Source organism: Crinia signifera, chromosome 4 (genome assembly GCF_055691185.1).
Source record: "Crinia signifera chromosome 4, ASM5569118v1, whole genome shotgun sequence".
Taxonomy (NCBI): Eukaryota; Metazoa; Chordata; class Amphibia; order Anura; family Myobatrachidae; genus Crinia; species Crinia signifera.
This window is the reverse complement of record NC_139220.1, coordinates 131366443-131388907: the sequence shown is the minus strand read 5'-3', so window position 1 is coordinate 131388907 and position 22465 is coordinate 131366443. Positions and strand designations below refer to the sequence as shown.

The 22465-nt window shown below is 41.7% G+C and overlaps 1 protein-coding gene across 14 annotated transcripts in view; it reads left to right on the top strand.

Moving 5' to 3' along the window:
* GRIP1 (glutamate receptor interacting protein 1) overlaps positions 1-22465 on the top strand; it is a 483847-nt gene that overhangs the window by 270642 nt on the left and 190740 nt on the right. The window contains exon 1 of one of the 14 annotated variants that reach the window (XM_083182481.1): positions 9103-9537. The exons of the other annotated variants lie outside the window; for them this stretch is intronic. Coding sequence (XP_083038607.1) covers positions 9483-9537 — 55 coding nt within the window. The 5' untranslated portion in view covers positions 9103-9482. Of the gene's footprint in view, positions 1-9102; positions 9538-22465 lie in introns of those variants that run through there. 14 annotated transcript variants of the gene reach the window in all.

Below are 22465 nucleotides of genomic sequence, written 5' to 3'. Positions count from 1 at the left end.
GTACTGGTGTATAGGTTTTCAGGATTCCCTTGTTTGGTGAATCCTAATTCCAAAGTGGTGTGCATACACAAACACATTGCACTGCAACGGAGTATCAATGTATCTGTATCATACAAAAGTCAAACTTGGTTTCAAAACAGCATCTACTTATAAATTGTTTTCATTACATAAGTAAGCATGGAAGAATTCTTTGGAAGTGTGAATGTTCTCCAAATTGTTGAGTTTGGAAAATTGGACAAATAAGGCTCTTTCATACAAACTCCACTTTCCAGCGTATTTTTCAGTTTCTCTTAAAATGAACATTTATCATGTTTGCCATCTATAACCAGAAGGTTTACAGGCTGTGATTTTTGGAAATAGTTTATCCCAACATAGCGTAAGCCTCTGCACAGATTACTGCTCCTTTAGAAAGTGCTTAGGGCTAATGTGGTACGTTTTATTGAGGGTAGAGGAGTAAAGTAATTTGCATACTTCACTGTAAATGAAACTGTTTGTTTTTTAGGAGGCCTAAGGGATTCAAGTTTAATGATGCCAATAGTGAAAGCATCGAATAAACTTGCACAAAAGTAATCTTTAGAATGTCAATTAAGTGCTCCCATCCACATGCAGTACTTAAAGCTACACTATCACCTAAAGTGGCCAATCTTTTCTTTCACATACTGTACTAGAAATTGGGCTAGTGTGAGCGAGAACCAATCAGAAGCCATGATGTAGATGACTGGCCTCTCTGTTCACACTCAGTCCAAAGCCTGGACCTTTCCCAGAGTACAGTATTGTTTTTCATGCTATGGGGGGTATTCAACCTCTGCTGATATTTCCAGGCGGAAATATTGTCCATTTTCAACAAGAATAGGTGAAATGTTCAATGTCCACTCTATTTTTACATCAGTTGGGAAATCTATACACGCAATTGGGAAACTGTACGCAATTGATTACTCCCCTATATTATTAAAAGGCTTTAGTAGCTGGAACATCACGGAGGTGCTGACTACAGGAGACCGACGGCTGCCTGGCAGTGGGAGACTCAGTTGTCCAAGGGAGTTCTGCCACTGCAGCCCAGGTCTATGGTGATCTAGTTCTATTCATTTTAACACTTGTTTGTTTGGCTTTAACAACAAATCATCACGGATAGTGGTGGATGGTGAACACTGTTTAGGGACCATGGAAAATGTGGCTTAAGTAAGAACATATTTAAAAGCTTTTGGAAAATGTCTCCAGAAAAAGATGCATTGGCTTGTATTCTCACACTGAGAAAATATATTTACTGCATGACTAGTGCACTCATTTGATTTAATAAAAAGTAAAAAGGGTAAATCAATAGAAAAATCTATTCCAGGACTCTGCTTCATAAAGCAAACTCAGATCTTTATATTTTTAGGCAGGTTATGTGTACGGCAAGTACAGGGGCCATACCAGTCATCCATTCCTTCCGCAACAGTAACCACCACATGTACTGTACTGTAACATAAATCATTGTGTAAACAAGTCCTATATGCTGGTCAATCTACAAGAGATTTACATTTTTTGGTTTGCAAGCAGAACGTGTTTCTGGGATTGTTTTCCAATACTGGAAGTGCTGAAGCCCGTGTATCCTGAGATAGTGATCACAAGCCTGTCCGTGAGCAGTCTCTTTGCAATCATTTTGATGTCTCGGTCTCTTGAGGGAAACCGATATCATCAGTTTGAAAATGCTGGTAGGCAAGTTATTAGCGAATAAATTAAAGGTACAAAGTGCTCTCAATTTCAGTCCTTTCAAAAAGATGTTTTATTTTAGTCATATTAAAGCTTATGTATGGTGAGAGTTGTGTGGTAGGCTCTACCAGCAATTGGTTTTTGACTTTTTAATTCTGAGGCAGAAAGATGGTACTCCTATGTGTCCAACATATACATATTCTTTTATCAGAAAGTATTTAATTTTCTTTGCCAGAGATGTGTTAATTAACTACTGTTTGTGTAGTGTGGTTGATTTGCATTTTCCCCTGCTTATTTCAGCTCACTAGAACATGCTTCTTATCAAAGCTGCCAGTAGCAGGGGCCTGGCGTAGTTATGGTCCTGCAGCTGAGGGGGGTTGTGCATCCACCTGTCCAATTCCCATGAGTTTTGTCTCCCTTGGGCTGTACAACATTTTAAAATGGGGCCCAGAAATGTCTGCTTGTACCCCAGCTTTTAACCAGCAAGGCAATCTAGTATTCTCATTTTCTTAACATATTGGTTTTGTGTAATGCCCCTAAACATGTCATTGAATTTCTATGCTAGACTAATGGGAATGCTTAGAGACTATACACAAGGCATTGATGTGTTTGAAATTCTATGACTAATACAATGAATTTGTCAGTAAACAGACTTATTGTGAGAATTCTGCAAGCCAGTTTTTCTATGTGCATTATTCTTCCAAAGGTCAGAGGAGGAGTCTTAGGCTGGGCACACACTATTCGATTTTATGTGGCCACTGACCATATATCAATTGTGTCGTGGTTACTTTAGCTGAGGAGTCCTCGAGCATCTCCGCCCCCACTCCAGTGCTCTTCCACTCCTGTCCCACCCAGAAGCTGCTGCTGCCACAAGCAGGGTATGCTCCAGGATCCCTCATCTATATGTAAATATCCACAAGGGACACACTGCTGGCAGTGAGAGCTCTCCTGGGGCTTCTGAGCTGTAATAAACCTACTGATAAAACTGAAAGATCGCAGTCAGACTCAGAGGTGCCAGCTCTTAGCAAGCAGAAGCTTGAATCTTTGAAGAACCTCTAGTAAGTGCAGTATGCATTAGGACGGTCATCCACAGGCACCAGGAGGAGGGAGTGCTGGAATGGAGCAGCAGGGGGAGCATGACAGGGAAGGAGGGGAGCAGTGCAGTGCACTGAACACACTTTATGGTAAGTGACTATGGAGGAGTGGAGGGGAAAACTCACTAAGTATACACCCACTGTCTCCTTCTTCCATACCCCATTGCCCTGTGCCACCCTGTTGCAATAGCAGGCATGTCACTTGTTTTGTTTTTTTGCAATGTGACTGTGAATGTGCTGACCACACATTCTATGGTCCCTTGCTGGGTTCCTGTAATAATTGTTGTTGTTGTTGTAGGGCTCACCAAGTAAAATAGTTTGAGAACCCCTGATATACTGTAGTCTGTTCCCAGCTTTATGTCATAGGAAAAGGAATGGGTCCACTTTAAACTCAAGCTAAGATTTTTGCTGTCTATTACAGTACATTGAGGAAGGCCGGCATCCCAAAGAGTTGGCAGCAGTAATTGTACTACCGCACAATGGTAAAATGGCATCTCCCCTGTGAACTGATGATCGGCTTTTCCTGTCAATCTCTTTATCCCCATAGAGGAGCAGGACATGTTTGGGGTACCACAACGAATAGTTGTCTCACGAAAAATAAAGATTCCGCAACTGAACAAATGTGTATTTTTGTCTTTGCCTACCGTAGTGTGAACCACCACACTGGTTACATTTGCCTAGTAACTTTAGTCCAACCTGCTGTATAGGTGAATTTTGTGAGATTTGTAATGAAGCATCCAGAGTGCATTTGGTGCCTCCGTTTCAGGGGTAGCTGTTTCAGAGATACTCCAATGATGAACTTTTATCTCTCCCTCCTCCACTCTGCTTCTCTGACTGTAAAAACTACTGCAGTGATAAACTGGAGCATAAGGGAGGAAAGAGTTTAAAAGACACTGTAGTAAAATAAGAAACACATTCATATATCAGAATGACAGCCTTTCTTGCCTTGTAAAACCCATCAGTATTGGAGCAGCTGCAGAGCATAGGTCTGTAACTAGAATTGGTCTGGGCACATTATTGCAGAGATTTATTAGGTCCACTGCTTTACTGAATGTTTTATTTGGATGAATGAAAAGTGTAGACAGGTTCATTATTATGTTTTGGGTTGTTCTATTCTTGTACAAACTCCACAAAGTGGTTATACAAGCAACACTTCATATTATACATTGATTTGTATTCTTTGTTCTCTAACTCTATTTGGCATATCAGTGTTTTTGGTACATTATATCTGTCATTTCTTGTTCTGCGGAGCATGTTTATGGCAAAGGGAAGAAAGTTGCCGGCTAGAAAATGATCAAAGGAAATGACACATTTGGGCATCCCTTGCACTTCTGTTGTGGTTCCCCAGGTACTGTGAGAGAGGGAAGGGGGAGGTTTCTTTTATGGGAGTGCCTGTTAACATTTCTAATCAAAGGTACTGAAATTTATATAGTCCTCAAAGATGCTGTAGGTATTGAGCTACACAATGATATATGCAGCAGCAGTCTTGGGGGAGAATTCAATTTGGAGCAAGGTTTAGCAATGTAAAATAACTTGCATGCTTATGCACCTGTGATGTTGTCAGACTGAGGTTTGGATGTAACCGGTACCTTGCACTTTTGATTCCCACCTGTCTCTGTCCGTCAGTGGTTCTCCAACTTCACTCGCCTGAATTCTGCGGGCAAAGGGACAAACAAGGAACCCCAAAGAGCAACACCCCCACACACACATCCACACAATAACAGGTTCACCACAAGTGAGGACGGTGAACAGATATTGTCACGATCGGAGCTGTCAGACAGAGTTTCTTACCGGCTAAGTGCCTCCGCAGGTTCAGCTTGCGGTCCAGACGTCATCTCTGCCGGCCTCCTGTCTCCCAGTGACAGTCCCCAGTGCACGGCAATCCACCTGTCCGCCGCCATTGCTCCCAGTATCCAGCATGGTGTGCACAAACACACTTTCCCGCCATAGCAGACATGGGGGCTGCCATGTTCTTCCCAGTCACATGTCTGTGCTGTCCAATCCTGTTGGTTCTGATCTCCCTGTCATACTTCCTCGGCCAATCCTGGCCACCCAGTGGGGATAAGAATGCTGGGAGCTCTCAGAACCATTGCTAGTGCTTCAGTTGTCTCCAGTGTATGGTCAGCTGTCCTTGTCTCCGTGCAAGTGTATTTCTATGCTGGTGTTGTCTTCCATGCTGCAGTGTGTTTCAGGTTGTTCCATCTCCTGTGAAGTCCAGGTTATTCCATCGCCTGTGATCCTGCCTCTTCAGCCCAGCGACCAAGCCTAGCTCCGGGACTCTGGTCCTTCCGATGCTCCAGCATCATCCACCATCGATGTTCCATCGATAGTCCGATATTCCGGATCTCCTGCTTCCGTCCGTCATTCCGGACCCACAGTCTCATCTCCCGTCCGTCATTCCGGACCCACAGTCTGCTTCCATATCCGATACCCGGATCCGATGTTCCCACATCATCATCGATAGTCCGATATTCCGGATCTCCAAGCCAAGCTTCCGTCCGTCATTCCGGACCCACAGTCAAGCTCAAGTCTTCCGTCCGTCATTCCGGACCCACAGTCTTCACATCCGATGTTCCACCATCGATCCCACATATCATCACATCTGTAAAGTATTGCAATCTGCATGAACTCTGTCATTTATCCTGCATGCTTTACTGTCTGTTATACTACAACCATCTGCAAATAAACTCCGGTTGTATTTTACCTCTGACTGCTTATTGGCTCTGGGTGCACTGTCGCGCACTCCATGCGCAAGGGTCCTCTCCAACCTCCCCGGTTCAGGTACCGGTCCAGGTCCCCACCAGAGGTCTCAGTCTTGTCGACTGAGTCCCCTGGTGTGACAGATATTTTATTAGGCAGCTTTGGATCACGGGTCACCGCTGGAAGTAAGTGTATAAGAACGATTGTAATGAATGGCAATAAACGGTGGTATCGATCGGTCACAGGAATACCGTGCGCGATGCGACCCTGTCACCACAGTTCGCAATTCGCACAGTATATTATGCAGCAAATACGATTAAGCAATTACAAATCAATACAATCGATTAAAAATCACAAAGCCTAGCCATGTATAGTGAATCATACAGTGTGATACAATCAATTAACGGATACTGTGCGCGGTGGGGCCCACAGTCAACACTAGGTCACAGTTTGCACAATATGCTGCACAAACAGTCTCACATAAACAATATACGCATACAAATACAGCAATTCCTGGTTTAAAATGCAACAATGTACTTGGGGTAACAATGAACCTAGGACAGGGCGTACTAATTCCCTTAAACTGCGCAGTTTACCCCTAATGTTAAGGACCTTTTGGCCTAGGTGCACCGATATACCGCTCAGTGCGGCGTAGCAAACAAACGCTGGTGAATCAGGCTTGGGCCTGTACAGTCTCCAACTGGTCACAGTAAAGCACTGGGTGAATGGGCAGTTTGACAGTTCCTATTGCCCCTCAAGCAAAGCAGTCTGCCTAGTGACCTGTGTAGATGGGGCCTGTTTGGACGGCCAGGTGTCCTGAACGTGGGGTCTACAACTGACGGCCTGTTAGGGCCGGTCAAATCAGGTGGTGTCTGGTGATGCAGTTCCTGGTTAGGAAGGGATAAAAGGGCTTCAGGCCACTGGGTACTCTGAGGCTAGTGGGGCTGTTGGCTCTGGGGTGAGTGGGTAACTGGGATGGGCAATTGTGAGGTACCTGGGGTTCTGGCACCGTTGCTAGCTCCTGTCGGGTCACTGCTAAGGTGAGCTCACACCGCCGGAAGCCTCTGCTGGGCACTCGACAACCTCTGCTGGGCACTTTGCCACCACTTTCCTTGCTGCAGGCTGTCAGCAGCGTTCTGGTGGGCCCTGCGGTTCTGGTCTGTTCCACGTGCTGGGTCCTTCTCTGCAGCCGCACGATGTCTCCTTATGACCGCCGGGTTGGGTATGGTAATCATCGCTGCTGCGGTCTCACCTTCTCTCTGCCTCCCTGGGTTCTCTGCAGCAGGGTCACTGGGCTTGATGCCAGGTCTTGCTGTCTCCTCTCCCAGTGGGGCTGGGTGCTGTAGTGGTGTGACGCCGATGCGCGTATCTCCTCTGGCCCCCGCTACCCGGCCGGCTTCTGTCAAGTCAATCACTGCCGGGAGTATCTCGTGGCTCTCTGTAGCCGGCTCCGCGTCACACTGCCTTCGCCGGAGTGAGGCTGCGCTGCTCTGCTCTCCGGGTACCGTGCCTGCACTCCGTCCTTTCAGGTCAGTCTGTTCCAGGGACAAGCGTGTCTCTCCCTGCATGCCCTGTGCCACCACTGCTTACTCCTTACTTTCTTGCCCTCTCCTCTCACTACTCCCGGGCCTAACTTGATGCATCCAAATCTGCCCAGAAACAGGCAGTGCCGCCCCTCTGCTTTGGCGCCCTGCTGAGCCACCAATCGAAAAGGGGTCCCTCAGCTAGTCGGATAAGAAGTCCAGCTGCGGGGTGGTCGCCTAGAAACCCCCTGGGCACACTCCAGTCCACCATTGCATTTATGGGCAAACAGATGGGCAACAGGAAAAAAGGAATGAGGGGTATCCCCAGTTCTGGGGTGTACCACACACCCATTTTTGGATTGCCGCAGATATGTGCTCATCTGATATCCACAGTATCCAATTTTTAAAAAATGCAGGGTTTTCAGTTCTGAAAACAGCATTTGAATATTAATGAAGATAAGAGATACTCGGGTGGGGGCAGAAAGGGGACACACACTCAAACTCACCTACTCCCCACCGCAGCAGTGGACTGGATCATGAACATGGAGATGACATTGCTTAAGAAGGTGAATAGCAGACTAATTAAGCTGATTATGGGGTACCAGAAAAGTCCTAGTGATTTTGTCCTAAAAGTAACTATTTTAGAAAAATTCAGCCTTCCCTTCGAGGCCAGAGAAAAAGCGTCTCATTTTCTGTCTTCTGATTAAATAGCAGTCTTGGTCCACTCTATCCACACTGTGATACACACTCTGCTAGGCATGTGCTACCTTGATTGCTCATGTTTCCTGTAGTGGTTTTAAATTGGAATCCTCCTGACAATAATTTTGAACATTGTTGTAAATTAATATGCATTTTTTATATATTAATAAAAAGTATTACATTAATTTGTTCATACTATGTTGTTTATATGCAGTAGTGTATAGTATTTACAGATAAGTGTATTGTACAGTACTGTATATAGCAAGGCCTAAAAGGGGTATATTCATCACTAAATTTATACACATAATTAATACAAAAACATGTAAAAGTTAACTTTGTTACCTATTTTTATATAAATTGTCAGGGTTATTTAATATAGTGGGTATATAACACAGGGTATATACCTTGCCCTTCACTCCAGATCTGGCCTACTGCTCCTAAACACTAGTATGGGGACTTACACTTATCTTGTTTCAAAAATTCCACATTTCCGGAGCTTGACTGCAGAAACCTTTGCCATCTTCAGATGGTGTTTGTTACTGAACTCCACAGATTGTGAAGAGGGATTTTTCTACCACGACTCGGCTCCTTCCAAATCCATTTGACATTGCTGCAACAAGCACCAAAAGCTAACCATTTTTTGTAGTTTGATTACAGCAGCTAATGCCATCTTTAGATAGTGTTAAGGTGCCCACACACTACAGCGTTAGGGTGTTCAGGCGCTCAGATGCTAGTGTGTGTTTGGGCGTTCGGGCCGCATTCGAGTGTTCTGGCACGTTCATGCGCTCCAGCACATTGGGGTGATTGGGTGTTCAAGTGTGTTTGAGCACGTTAATGTGTTCAGGTGTTTTCTGGTGCTCGGATGCATTCGTGCGCTAAGGTGTTGGTGCATGCTCAGGTGTTTGAGCTCGGTCGTGTGCTAAGGTGCTCGGGTGTTCGGGCACATTGGTGTTCTCTGGTAATCCGGCGTATTCGGGTTTTCAGGCACATTTGTACCAAAACACCTCTCAGTGTGCACAAAATACACACAATGTATCGCACAAGCCGTTGAAAGCATGCATTCGACCCTGAAATCGTTCTAATGTATAGCCAGCATTAGAGCCAAAGGTGCCTCAAGTGCTGAATAATATATGATTTTCCTCCTCCCAAGCCATAGGCTGCATTATGACCAGGGGTACATTAACTTTTCCTTTGTAAATATTACTACTAAGATGCATAATTCATGGTTTAGCAGCTGCACTGTGAAATTAGGGTTAATGACTAAAGAAAGGGTTAAAAAGAAAGCCACAGTCTTTCAGCACTGCAGTAGTTAAAGCTTCCCGTATAGGAGCATCCCATTGATAGGATGCAGAAAGAAAGATGCTGTTTTACAGAATGCACGGCCCTCTACAGTCTAGCTCCCATGTCAGACACAGCAGCGCTCAGAGAATGAATGGGGAGTAACCCAGAGAGAAGGAGCTGGCTCCATCCTGCTCATCATCATACCTGCCTCCGTGTAATGCTTGTGTGAGCGGAGGAATCGTGCCCGTTCTGATACATTGCTGCAGGGTTCTTGCTGAAGTGGCAGCGTGGAGCTGTGTGACTGATACGGTGTCATTAGATGACACAGAGCTGATCTCTGCATCAGCCAGGAGGAATCAAACCGTGTCACTCCCCTCTGGGACTACCTTCTCCTGTTATACGCGCAAGGAATTTGTATGCTTGTGCTTCTGCTGCTACATCTCTCTGAGCTGGGCTGTGTACGAGCATTACTGGCGGAAAGCAGCAAAGAAGAATGATAGCTGTCTCTTTCAAATGTCGTTGTCAAATCCTGCGAAGACTGGTTAAAGGTACGGTGCTTTTTCTTTTGCTGTTTCAGCCGCTGACACTCTCTCCCTGGCTTCTGAGATGTGCTGGCTCATGCTTTTGCCTTACAAATATGCCTGTCCTAACAATTTATAGTCAAGCCGCAAAGAGCAGGGAATATCCAAAGCTTGGGTCTCGTATAAGCCATTCACACCAAGGCCTTTTCAGTTCTTGCTGCAGTTTTCTCAGTGATGCTTGTTTTTTGTCTTTTTGTACCGGGGTTCACCTATGTTTTACATGATCAGTGACCTCTTTTTACGGTGACATATTGACTCAATAGAATGAAATCAATAAGTCATTAGCCTTGTACTAACCTGTAATGCACTGATATGTGCAATACCGTTGTGGAACTTCCTAGAACCTAAGTTTTCAAATCTGACATCCACTCAGTGCAATTTTGGCCAAGTTCTATATACAGTTTTGACTATTCTATAGATTGTACATTTTCTAGGCAAAATTGTACTGCCTGTCTAGGCAAAATTGTACTGCCTGTAAAGTCTAATTTATTTTATTTTTTATGCAATACTGACCAAGCAGGGGCACGCATCGGCATCACAAGCTGTATAGACACGATGCGATATGTACTATGTTTTATACTGTATCAGTAGTTCATATCGCACCGTGTGTATGCCCCTTAACACTTCATGTAGAAAACCTCATCGTGTATACACATACACAGATCTGCCTTGTGATTAATAGCTGGGGCTGTGTAAGGGATGGTTAACAAGTGCACCAGCAATGCAGCTGTGTCTCTTTCCAGATATATGGAGCTCTGATTAGGAAATGATGAACCTATGACCTCCTGATCTCTTTATAAATCCATACGTTTGCTTAAGTGATTACTGCCAAGCAGAACCCCAGCACATCATTTCCATGGATTTCAAATGCTCCAGTTTAGATTATCATTCAAAGAAACCACTCTTGTGCAGGAACACTATTACAAGTGATTAATGTTTGTGCTTTACAAATCAGTTCGGCTTCATTCGGGTCTGACTGGATACAAAGCACCTAAACTTTGCAGTTCTAAAATATTATAAAGTCAAGGTATATCAGTAAATACCGGGTGTTGTCATATATTTGTATTGGAGTCATTTAAAAGCAATGCACGTCCATTAGTGCAGAAAGCATTCATTTTTCCGGTGAAAACAGATTTCCCTGCTCCTAAAGGCAGCAATAAGGTCAGAATTAGAATATATACATTAAAGGCTTTCTAATTGCTTTTGTAATACAATTCCCTAGCAGTCTTTATACTAACATAAACCACCCATGCATGATTGTACATGTGGATTTGTTTCCCTCTTCCTTTGATTGCAGCTCCTGCTATCCAGACTCGCTGCAGTGACCTGATAATGATATTTTAATAAGATGGTTTGAGAGCCGCTGGTCACAATGCAGCTAGCTGCAAATTGCCGTCGTTCTCTTGTGCCTCAAGTGTTTGTGTATGTGTGTGTTCAGTAGGATGGTTAATTCATAGAAATTCATAGCCTAAGATCTTGACTGTTTTTAGCTTTTTGGAGCACCTTGCTCATATGGAAATGAGGTAATGACTGACTGGGTGAGATGAGTGCCCGGGTCTCTTTCGATTTTATTTCACAGTATTATCATGGAAAGAGAAAGAGGGGCATTCTAGTTTTGTCAACTGTTAGATAAATCTCTAATCTGTCAATACGTAACACTGTTCAAATTAATAATGTAACAAAGCTTCTTATGATTATTAAATATTTACATTAATGTCAATTATTTTACATAATTTTTGATTTGTTAAGTATTTGTTAAGTTTATGTATAGGCTCAGGGTTTGTATTGTGGCTGTGGGCATCTTCCTAACATATAGAACAAAATGGCTCCATTTCGGTTTGACATGACATAATATTGAAGGATTACAGTTTCATCAGACTGACAAATAACTATAGAGATACTGTACCTGTGTATTATAAAATAACACAAATTTAAATGTTTCAGAAAATCTTTTTATTATTTTGACTTTAAAACGTTATATAAAAATAAGTTCTGCACAAGTGAGTGATTTTTCCAGTGCACTTTGAGTCAGTGATATCACATTTGTTGCTGGTTGGTTATTATTTTAAAAAGTATTCATGTAAACAAGTTAGGCCTATACTAATTTCACATTGTGCGTACTGCTGCAGAACATATCAAACGGGTTGCAATAAATGCACATTCTGGTCACCACTCTCCATGATGGTGTTCAATAAATATAAACATAGACTCTGTTCTGTCTATGGCGTAGTAAGTGATTTTATTCTTTATTGTACCATGCAAGTTCCTGGGACTTATATATTTGTTCTAATGTCAGATCTTAACGTCTCTCATTAAATCACACCTTAGAATTTGTGAAGTCAATAGTTATTGTAAGACTACTTGCCAAGTAGTGTGCATGTTCTTCAAACTTTTGAATTATGTATAAATTTAAGGTTTTATGGACTGCAAAACAGGATATATTGTGCTGGGACAGTGTCAACATGAGTAGGCCTTAAGTTGGCAGTTGGTACCACTGTTATCAGTGTGGTGGAATCAACTCCACACAGTATGTACTGTATATGATCCAGTTTCCAGCATGGTGGTCTATAGCAGGGGACCTCAAACTATTTTGCTCTGGGACCCCTTTGGACAATAAAAATAATTACAGGACCCCAGCAAATGACTGCAGAAGGTAATCACATCACATGTGTAGTCAGAAGACAGCACATGGCAGCTTTGAAGAGGCACAAAATGATGGGAGGAGTCTAAAATAACATACTACAGATTTTTCATACTCACTGACTGAGATTAGAAAAGTCATCAGCCTGATGGTTAGCAACGTGGAGTCCCGACCCCATGCTGAGAAGGTCAAGACCCGCAGTTTGAGAACCGCTGGTCTATAGTGTTTATCATACATTGCTGACCATTGTGATTGGATACTGCAGGGCTAGCATTCTACTCCTCCAATGTTTATAGTTTATGATGGTATGCTTATATTACTAATGTATATTTTCTAGTATGTATATTGTGTGATTCAGGAAAATTGATTACATGCTATTTACTGACTTGGGAATCATGTGGGAATAGGCCTAGAGGGCCATAGTTTGACCACATGTGAATGAAAATATTAACCATGTGTAGCATTTTGACAATGAGCTCTTCAACATTGATATTAAGACAGAAAGTTTAGTTACCCATTCTACCAAAAGCATGAGGCTGACTAGTAGATCACTATATCCTCTATGTTTAGCCCTGTCTAGGTAATACATCCTTGCAGGCCCCGGTCTACTGGGATGAAAATATTGAACAAATTGTTTTCAATTTTTAAAAAAATACACAACACACCTAAAACATTCAAAATGGTTCATATAACAGTCAGCCTTCAAACAAAAACTAGGATCCAGAACTGGAAAATCAAACAATACAGAATAAGTTTCATATACACCAGATATTGATATATTTAGCGATAAGTAAGACCAACCTTAGTGTAATAAACATCCATAAGTATATTCATGTACATGGGAAAAGTTTTCAAAACGTACACCTACTGTATATTATTTGAAATATGCACCATGAACTTAAATTAGAAATACAATTAAAGAAAAAGAAGAGAAGTGGGGGCTTCCATCTGGTTGATGCTCCACCACATATCAACAATCAGCATGCCTTATAAAATAAAATGTCCTTCTACATATTCAGGCAGTGATATCAATACCATACTCTTTTGTAGTACTTTAATAAAACTAAAAGATCCTTCCCATCATACTGTAAAGATAGATTAAGCTGTGTGATGTAACACCACACTTCTTGTAGAAACTACTTACCCCCCCCCAAAGGTATATACACACTGGGCTTCTTTGTGAAAATCATTGGCAAATTAATCGTTCAGTGCATACACACTGAGCAATTTTCACGTAGCCCAGCGATTTTCAATGTGTGTAAACTAGTTTCCAGAGCAGGAAACTATGGCAAGTGGTTCACTCGTCCTATAATACCGGACAACAGGCGGCAACCTCTGTTAATACGTGAGTGTGCATCAGCGCTGACTGCTTATTTCCATCCAGAACACACTAGTCGATTCTAAGTTCAGAATGGGAAAAAGCGAGCTACTTTGAGCTCAATGTTGCCTAGTGTGTATGGTGGGCCCTAAGTCTGGAAATACTGTACGTCTGTCAGAGTATAAGTATTTCCAGACTTCTAGGGGGAAATTTACTAAAGGAAATTTGTAAAAAAATAGGTGTATTTGTATCCAGAAATACACTTATTTTTGACATTTACTATCCCGAAATTACGGCAATTCATAGTCGTATTGATGTGCTATCAATACGAATACGAATGGCCGTATTTTCGGGATAGTAAATGTCAAAAATAAGTGTATTTCTGGATACAAATACACCTATTTTTTACAAATTTCCTTTAGTAAATTTCCCCCCTAGTGTCCAGCAGATGAGTTTGGACCTCAGAAAGAGACGGAACATACAGTTTTGTCCACTTTCTCAGAAGGCTTTTCTTTGCCATAGTCAGGGTAATTGTAAGAAATGGAGGTATTACATAGTCAGTGTACTCTTGTATTAGGGGCATCCATGTTTTGAAGTTACAGAAAAGTATTGGTATAATATACTTGGTATAATTCTCAGAAACAACGGAGGAAAGTGGCACCAGCATGATTACATTTAGGGCGCTATATAAGAAACTGTTAATAAATAAATAAATAATTTAGGGCATGTTCCTTCTTCCTCAGATACATATACATATTTTTTAATTGTATCAGTCACTCAGATATATAACCATTCTTAAATTACGTTTTTTTGTTAGTATGTGAAATGGTAAAAAACTATTTGGAATTCCGCTAGGGGGACTGATAGCTGATATACAAAATACTGTACATCATTTACTTCCCCAGTCAGATTATAGGAATACCTAGAAGATTGTTGGAATACTATTTATTTGACATGCATTGTTCTGTATACAGCAGGGGTTCCCAAACGTTTTTGAATCACGGTACCCTAGTCTATCAGAATTTTTTCGCGGCACCCCTAGGCCCAAAAAACATTAATTAGATTGGGTTTATATGCGATTCTAAGGGTCAGTTATGTGGTAACGGGCAGGATTTGCTTCTGTTTGTGCACATTTTATGATTGTCAGGCACCAGCACTGGTTTTGCCCATAAATAATTAACCATAAATAAATTGAATTGGTCCTGGACCACCAACCTGGGGCACCCCTGCAAGTGTCCCGAGGCACCCCAGGGAGCCACGGCACACAGTTTGGAAACCACTGGTATACAGCTTTTTACACATGACACTTGTATCAGTTGTATAAGTTATAGCCACAGTCCTACTAGTTAAAGGTGATCTAATTATTTATTCATATAACCATATATCTATATTATTTTTTTAATACAATAATAACATAAGGTATTTAGTGCTTCTACTAATTGTGGTTGTACCAGTTTGTGTAATAGGCAGCTGCAGTGGTTTTTATTATAAAATTGCTGAAGTAGGTGTGTGTGTATCTATGTGTGTGTGTGTGTGTGTGTGTGTGTGTGTGTGTGTGTGATTGGACCCCTGGGAGGTGAAGTGGTATCTTACATGACCTGTAGTAAAAGGATGTGTCTCCTGCATTGTCAATAAGAAAGTGATTTACATAGTTTGCTTGACCTTTCGAGATCCAGCAACTCTTTTATTTTCTTGCTGTTTATGGAGACACCCACGCATCACTGTTTTCATTCCTGTGTTTATTAATGAACTTGTCAGCCTCTGTGTTTTGTAAAAGGTGAATTGCAATACAAATGTGGCAAATGAATAATGGTGGAGCGGAGGCCAATATCATACCAACTAAGTCTGTGAATTAAAAAATAAAAATGCAGAACTTATGTTAAGTAATAAAACAAGAATTATATCTCAAATACTATAGATGTTGCTATGCATTGTGCATTTACTGGCAATCTATTCAATTTGTGATTTATAGAACAGTAATTTGTCTACATATGAAGGGGAAACACATATAATTGTACTGTAGTGGAGAAGTTGCCCCTAGCAACCAATCAGCTTTTAAGGTAGCATAATCAACTACATAGTAGCTACTGATTAATTGCTTTGGGCAAGTTTTCCACTTCTCCACTCTTGTCACTGCTTGATACATCATCCCCTACATTTGGGGTTTTGATTGGAGTTCATGATCATGGAAAACACAGTCCTGCTTGGCTTTTGTGCATTAGTCCTCGGATGTAGCAGGTGCCAATAAATGCATTGAAGGGTCTTTGCTGCACCTCTCTCTTAGATGTACCTGAATTATAACACATGTTGATTCCCTTCCCCAATAAACTTTACATTCAGAATGGGATATGCACAGAAAAGGGTTATTGGTCACCAGGATCAGACAGACCATAGCAGTGCAGACAGAGTTGGTCTGTTAAAGATTTCTGTGGTATACTATAGACTTTAGACTACAGCACTATAAATATAATATATAAGACCACTAATATAGATGTAAAAATTGATCTGGATAGGAATTTGGAACATTTTGTAAGGAATTCTCCTTTAATGAGTTGAAGGCATTAACAGTCTGAGTCCATCTACTGTATACAGTTTTTGAATACTTTGACGGATATCTGGCATACAGTTAAGTAATTTTATTAAAAAGATAAATTCTCAATAAAGTATTTTCTTATAATGAATACTTACTAGGAGATTCCACAATTATGAAACATTGCTGGCTATACACAGCAGTCGCACCAAACCGCCCCCTCTTGACACACCAGGTCCCATGAGATTCTACTAGCACTGGGCATTTTTTCTTCAGCTTTTCTGGATGAAAATGGGTTTTGGACACAACAAAAGACCTCTTTATATGCAACACCTATATCTGCGTGGAACAGAGTCTCTGTATCTGCATACGAAGTACTACGATACAGCACAGGTTTTTCTATGTCAGGTTGCTCTGTGCTTCATATACAGACTCATTTGTACACAATATACTGTACAAGTGTTGCATAACAAGTTAATCAGGCCAGCCTCCTGGTGTATCCTAGTCACTTTGCGTTGTGTCTAAGACACATTTTTGCCCCCCAAAAAACACCCAAAGCTCTCAGTTTTACAGGACATGTCTACTCACTGCCTCCATGCATCTCCCGCTGTGCAGTGTGTGGATGTTAGATGTATGAGAACTCATATGTGGTTTATCTGTTAATTGCTGAAGAGTTGTGCAAAAAGAAATCAAATTCCACATGAGATGTAAATCAAAAAAGTCTTCTGAGCTTATTTGTTATTTTGTAAACCCTCTCGCTTGGAAAATTGCGGGGCTGACCCGGCTCTAGGTAATCGTGATGGTCAATGACGCACAAGTGGGTCCGCAGGGGTGTCAATCTGATGTGTTTCGCTGCTTTTGCTTTTTGCATGCTTCTGCATATGTGTATCTCATATTTAGGTAACCTTGCTAAGATGTGTCCTGTTACAATGTTGTTGTGGCTCCGTTGGGGTAACGATATGCAGAGGCATGCAGGGCTGAGTCGCTCCCGGGGTGTGTAAATTGATCGCATAGCGTCACATACAACACCATAAGAGGATACATCTTTATTTTTCACTTGGGATGTCATGGATTTCTCCTGTGTGGAACCCATGTACAGTGCCTCTGTACATAGCTGTTCCCATTGTGCCACGTGGGAATGGCTTCTACACTTCAACAAGCTCCAAAAAGCTAAATCGCCGCACCCTAGAGTATCAGCATTTTTATTCATGGCTAACCTACACTAAGGGGGATTTTCAATCTTCGGCGAGCACCTCCCATCGGGGAGATGCCCGCCGGGCCCTATTCAATGCTGTCTTCCCCGACAGCATTGAGCAGGGTATCTCGGCAGAACGAGCCCGACATCACTAGCTGTCGGGCTCGTTCTGCCGGGAAGTAACGAGCTGCCGGCTGCAGCTCACCTCTTCCCGGCCGCAACTCGCGGCCACGCCCCCTTTTCGCTCCCCGGCAGGCGGGACATTGAATCCCGCCTGCGTGTTCTCGGTCGAGCTGACCGAGAACGGGACTGGGTCACGGCGGTCGAGCAAGCTCGACTGCCGTGACCCTGACATTGAATACCCCCCTAAAGCTTTCTTTTTGAGAAATTCAGCAAAAACTTGGTTCCGTTATATGGTGACAGACATGATTGTGCTTCTCATCCACATATTTTATAATGGGCAAAACCAGTGCTTGCTGTTACAAATCACATTGACAATAATTAATTTGATTTTTCCAGCATCCCAGGGTGTGTACAGGGCAGTTTGGGAACCACTGCCTTGTACACATAATGCAACAGTCTTTCTAATTTCACTAATCCCAGAATACATCATAAAGAGCGTACACACTATGCAATCTTCTAGACGACACTCTGCTATAGTGCATTTTGGTCTGTATCAAATTGTTGCTACTGTACACACTATGCAATCCTAATGTACAGCAGTGTTAACACCTCCCATATAATATGCGATTGGGTCCTATTTTACCCGATTCCGACAGATCGAGCTGAGAAATCAGGTATAAATGGCCCAAATCGCATGTGTGTGAAATCCATTCTGATCTGACGCGCGGTCCCTGAGGATCATAGCTGGAGATCATACATGCTGCACGTAAGATCTCCGGGTTGGACCTGGTGGCAGGTAAAACTAGTAACAAACGTTACATGAAAAGGACATTTTCATGGAATGACCAACCTTTTAAAAGATCCACAGATGGAGCTAATTACTTCACTTATGATTCTGTCAGGGGACCTGCAAACCATGCACTGTGTGGGGTCCTGACGACCAACATTAAGAACCTGTGCCCTATAGCCTTTACTATGTACTGTATTCTCCCCATCAAATGCACACTGAAATGCAAAGAGGCATTTGGGACTGGTGCAGTCACACATTAAGGCTGTTACTGCGCACCTCTGTCGGATGTGAGCAAAAAGCTGTTCGCAATGTGTCTTTCTGGAATCCTACATGGTGACCGTACAATTGGGATTGAATGGCCCCTTTGTATATAATGATTTGTTTAAATTACATAATGTTATTGGATGCAAGCTAGACTTTATGCTTTTAATATAGAATAATAAAGAGAAGGTTTTCTGTTGGCTTCAGTCTGGAACCCGAGTTCCGCTATAGCAGTGCAGTGCGCCTCCCCTGAGAAGAATGTGTTTTTATTTTTATTTTTATTTTTTGTCCTAAATTCTATGAAGGTATGCGTAAATTACATCTGTGCAAATAAACCCAGACCCCGGTCACTCATAAATCTTTGTATATTCCAGTTTCTCAAATGGAATCTGATCATCAAAATCCCCTGATATATTTGTTGTGTATTTTCATAGCAGGCTGCCATGAGCCATACATGCTAAACTCAGTAACTGATGGGAAGTCAGACGCTGCAAACCACACAGGATGGAAGAGCGTGAAAGCTGTCTATGTACCAAAGGAACAGGCTGTGCAGGTGCTAATCTTCTAAATCACATCTCTGACAGCTTGATGGCTAATAACTTTCTCACAGAGAACAAGTTTCAGTGATCTTGATATTGATGGATGTGCTGCTGGAAACAGGGATATTTTACAATAGCCGGTTTGCCATTAGAGGGCAAAAAGACAATAAAATATGCTTCATGCTCAAAAGAAAAGATGTCAGATCTATTATAAATGTAAGAATAAACAGTTAAGTGGTTCCTAGTGTCCAGAACTGGCATCTCTGTTTGGCTGCTTGTGACAGATAATCAACATTCTGTCCGAATGCTTTAGGCTGTAACTGTATGTACTACACTAGATCATTTCCATTGTGTTAGGTGGTTACACCATTCATTACGCATGCACTATGTGTACACTTTTGTGTTCTTCTCAACAAGTGTAAAATCACATTGCCAGCCAGACAGTAGAAATACGTTCCTTCCATTCTCATTCAGTGACCCGTTCACTCTGCTTATCTTGTATTCTCTCATTGCTGCCTAGGGTGCGGACAGATGCAATGGAGTAGGACTTTTTCTCTTGTATTTTAATTGTCACATTGACCACATTGGTCAGTGGTGCAGATATACAGACACCGCTCCCCAACTTCTCACTCTGCACGGTCTCCAGTGCACCTCCACTTAAAGTCTATGACTCTAATCCTTTATATCTGCCCCCGTTCCCCTCATTGACTGATATTGTTACAAAGTATCATTCATTCAAGTTACATAAAATATCCCCCAGTTTGGTTCCCACAAAACTGTCCAAGACTGTCAGTATGAAGTTTAATGTATTGGTACTGTATGTGTTTTATTGTCATTTTTCCTATACAGTGCGACAGACACTTTATGGCACCATATAAGTAAAAGATATATAATAGTATGATAATAGTAACTTCATTTTGGCAGAAAAAAATTAGCCTGAAAACAAATACTTTACTACAGTATGTGTAATATTTTGCAATAAAAACTGCCACCTCCCATAGCAACCTGCCTTTTATATGGAAAACTAGCTGGCATTTTTTTTTTAATCATCCAGATTGTTTACTAAACATTGTTCTTTTTATGCATATAGCTAGTGGTGTGCCAATTGTATTGTTATTACTGCATAACACTCCTTTGGGGGGGGTGGGGGATAATTAAACATAGACGACTGTTTCATTTTACTGCATGACAGTTACTGCTGCCTTTTTCATCAAAATGTCTGCAATTATTCGTATTAACCAATGTTGGGAAGTTCTCACTTTTTGTAAATTTTGTACTACTTTCTAGCTGGAATTTGAGGATCCAATCATGGTATCTCTATCTGCATCGGCACCCCAGCCTACTGATTCTTACATTGTTTTTTTTCTGCCTGCCGGGCTTCCACTTGGCATCGTCTTATGTTAAATTATAACATACAAGACTATCTAGACTGTATGCTAATTTACTGGTTGGAATGCCAATTTTATTTGACTCAGTGGTAGTCTAATGAAGGTTTTGGATCAAAATTTGTAGTTAAAGTTAGAAGTATTTTTAAATAGTAAACATTAAATAAAACTTAAATAGTAAAAAAGGAATTTAACTTTAACTGAAAGAAGAGGGTATAAATAAAGGGTGGAGATCAATGTAATAAAGTATTGCTCTACATTACAGACTAGACAGCAATGTTTTTCTTATAAGCAGGTGTATATTGAGGGTGGTTCCAGAGGGTGCTGTGTCGGGACCCTTAGCCACAGTGCAGCCTTTTGTAGCCTGGCTCCGCCAGCGCTGGGCTCTTTCCAGATGTGTCCCTACATTAGTGTTGTGGAAGAGTGACATCACAGGTCAGGTTCCCACAAAATGAGTCAGATGTATTAAGCTTGGTAAAGTGATAAAGTGGTGATAAGTATCATCAAATCAGCTTTGTTTTAAAAATTACAGTTAGGAGTTTATTTGCTGGTGCATTATCACCTTCCGCTTTATCACCACTTTAGCACTTTACCAGTCTTAATACATCTGCCCAGTTATCCCATCTTCGATAAACCAGGCTAAAATGGGGCTAGGGAATGTGCTGTGGCTAAAGAAGTTGAGGGGCCTAAGATAGTGATGTGGCAGGGAGTGGAGGAAGATGATGGGGTACTTGTTGAGGAAGATTCCGTATTGAGCCATTTTCATCTGATTTCATTGGATAGGGCTGAAATGTTGTATAAAAATACGTCAAATCAGATTTTTATTGACATCCGATACGTGTTCCCGTGCACATCGGATCAGAGCCTAGAGATCACATATGCAGCATCTGATGCATCAGTGACACTGAAAAAGCACCTGATCCTTAGTTGTGTGCCAGACACCTATAGCCTGCCGGAATGGAGATGTGCCCTCCCCGTTCTGTGCTATCAAACCCCTCCTCCCTCTGCCGCTGTGGTAGCACATAGTGCTGCTGCGGCAGAGGGGCAGGAGATTTGAAAACTCCCATTCAAAGAATGGAGGCCACTATGTGGCTGATAGAGCTCTCTCAGATAATCAGCAGCCTCTATTCTTTTAAATGGCAGTTTTCATATCTCCCTTCCAGCAGCTCCCTGGTAGTCCTTTCCATGCGATAATTTGCATGTAAAAAATGGCATAAACAATTTCAGGCAACCCTCCTGGTGAGCTGCTGGGGGAGTTAAAGGGAAATCAGGTCCTACTTGAACCTTGTGTATGGGGACCTGTGCATGGCTCTATGCTATACCTGGGCTTGTAAGACCTGCAGTAAAATGACATTGAGAATATTACTAGAAGTTGTAGACAAATAAAAAGCAGTATGGATGAAACATCCAAGGTTGTGTAGTGGGTTACTCAAGTTGTACAATGCGGGGAGGACTGAATAGGCAATGTGGAAGATTTGAGATTGTTAGTAAATAAAAGAGAATGGTGGCAGGGGAATTGGAGCTCCATTAGGCAAGATATACGCAAAGGAGATAACAGTTCAATTGTAAGATGAAACACGGGAATCAAATTGAGCCAACCAATTGCTCCATACCTTGAGAAAATGAGGAGAACTGTCACCCAACATACTAGATTCCATAAATAGAGCCCTTTATGGTGCACCCTGCAGTCAGGAGAGATTGATTCACAAATTATAAATCCAAAAGAATGACTACTTCATAGATGCCAACATTTGAATTTAATCTCCAGAGATAATTGTGCTTAGGAAGGTGTAATATTTGTCATGAACTGTCTGTTCACCCTAGTGTTAACTGTATAATGATAATATTGTATTCGTAAAAAGATAAATTAAATAGTAATACAGTTTTGTGTAAACTACCCACATGAATCAAACATGTATGCAAAAATAATAGATACATTATTTTGCAGAACCCCACATACACATATTTCTAAAGGTGACAGCAATACAATGGATAACTGTCCCAGTAATTTAATGATTTTATTGGTATGACAATAGAATGTCGCTCTGCAGCTAAAATACATACAGAACTTTTTTAATTCCCTTTTTATTTTGAGTTGTATTTCTTTTGTGTG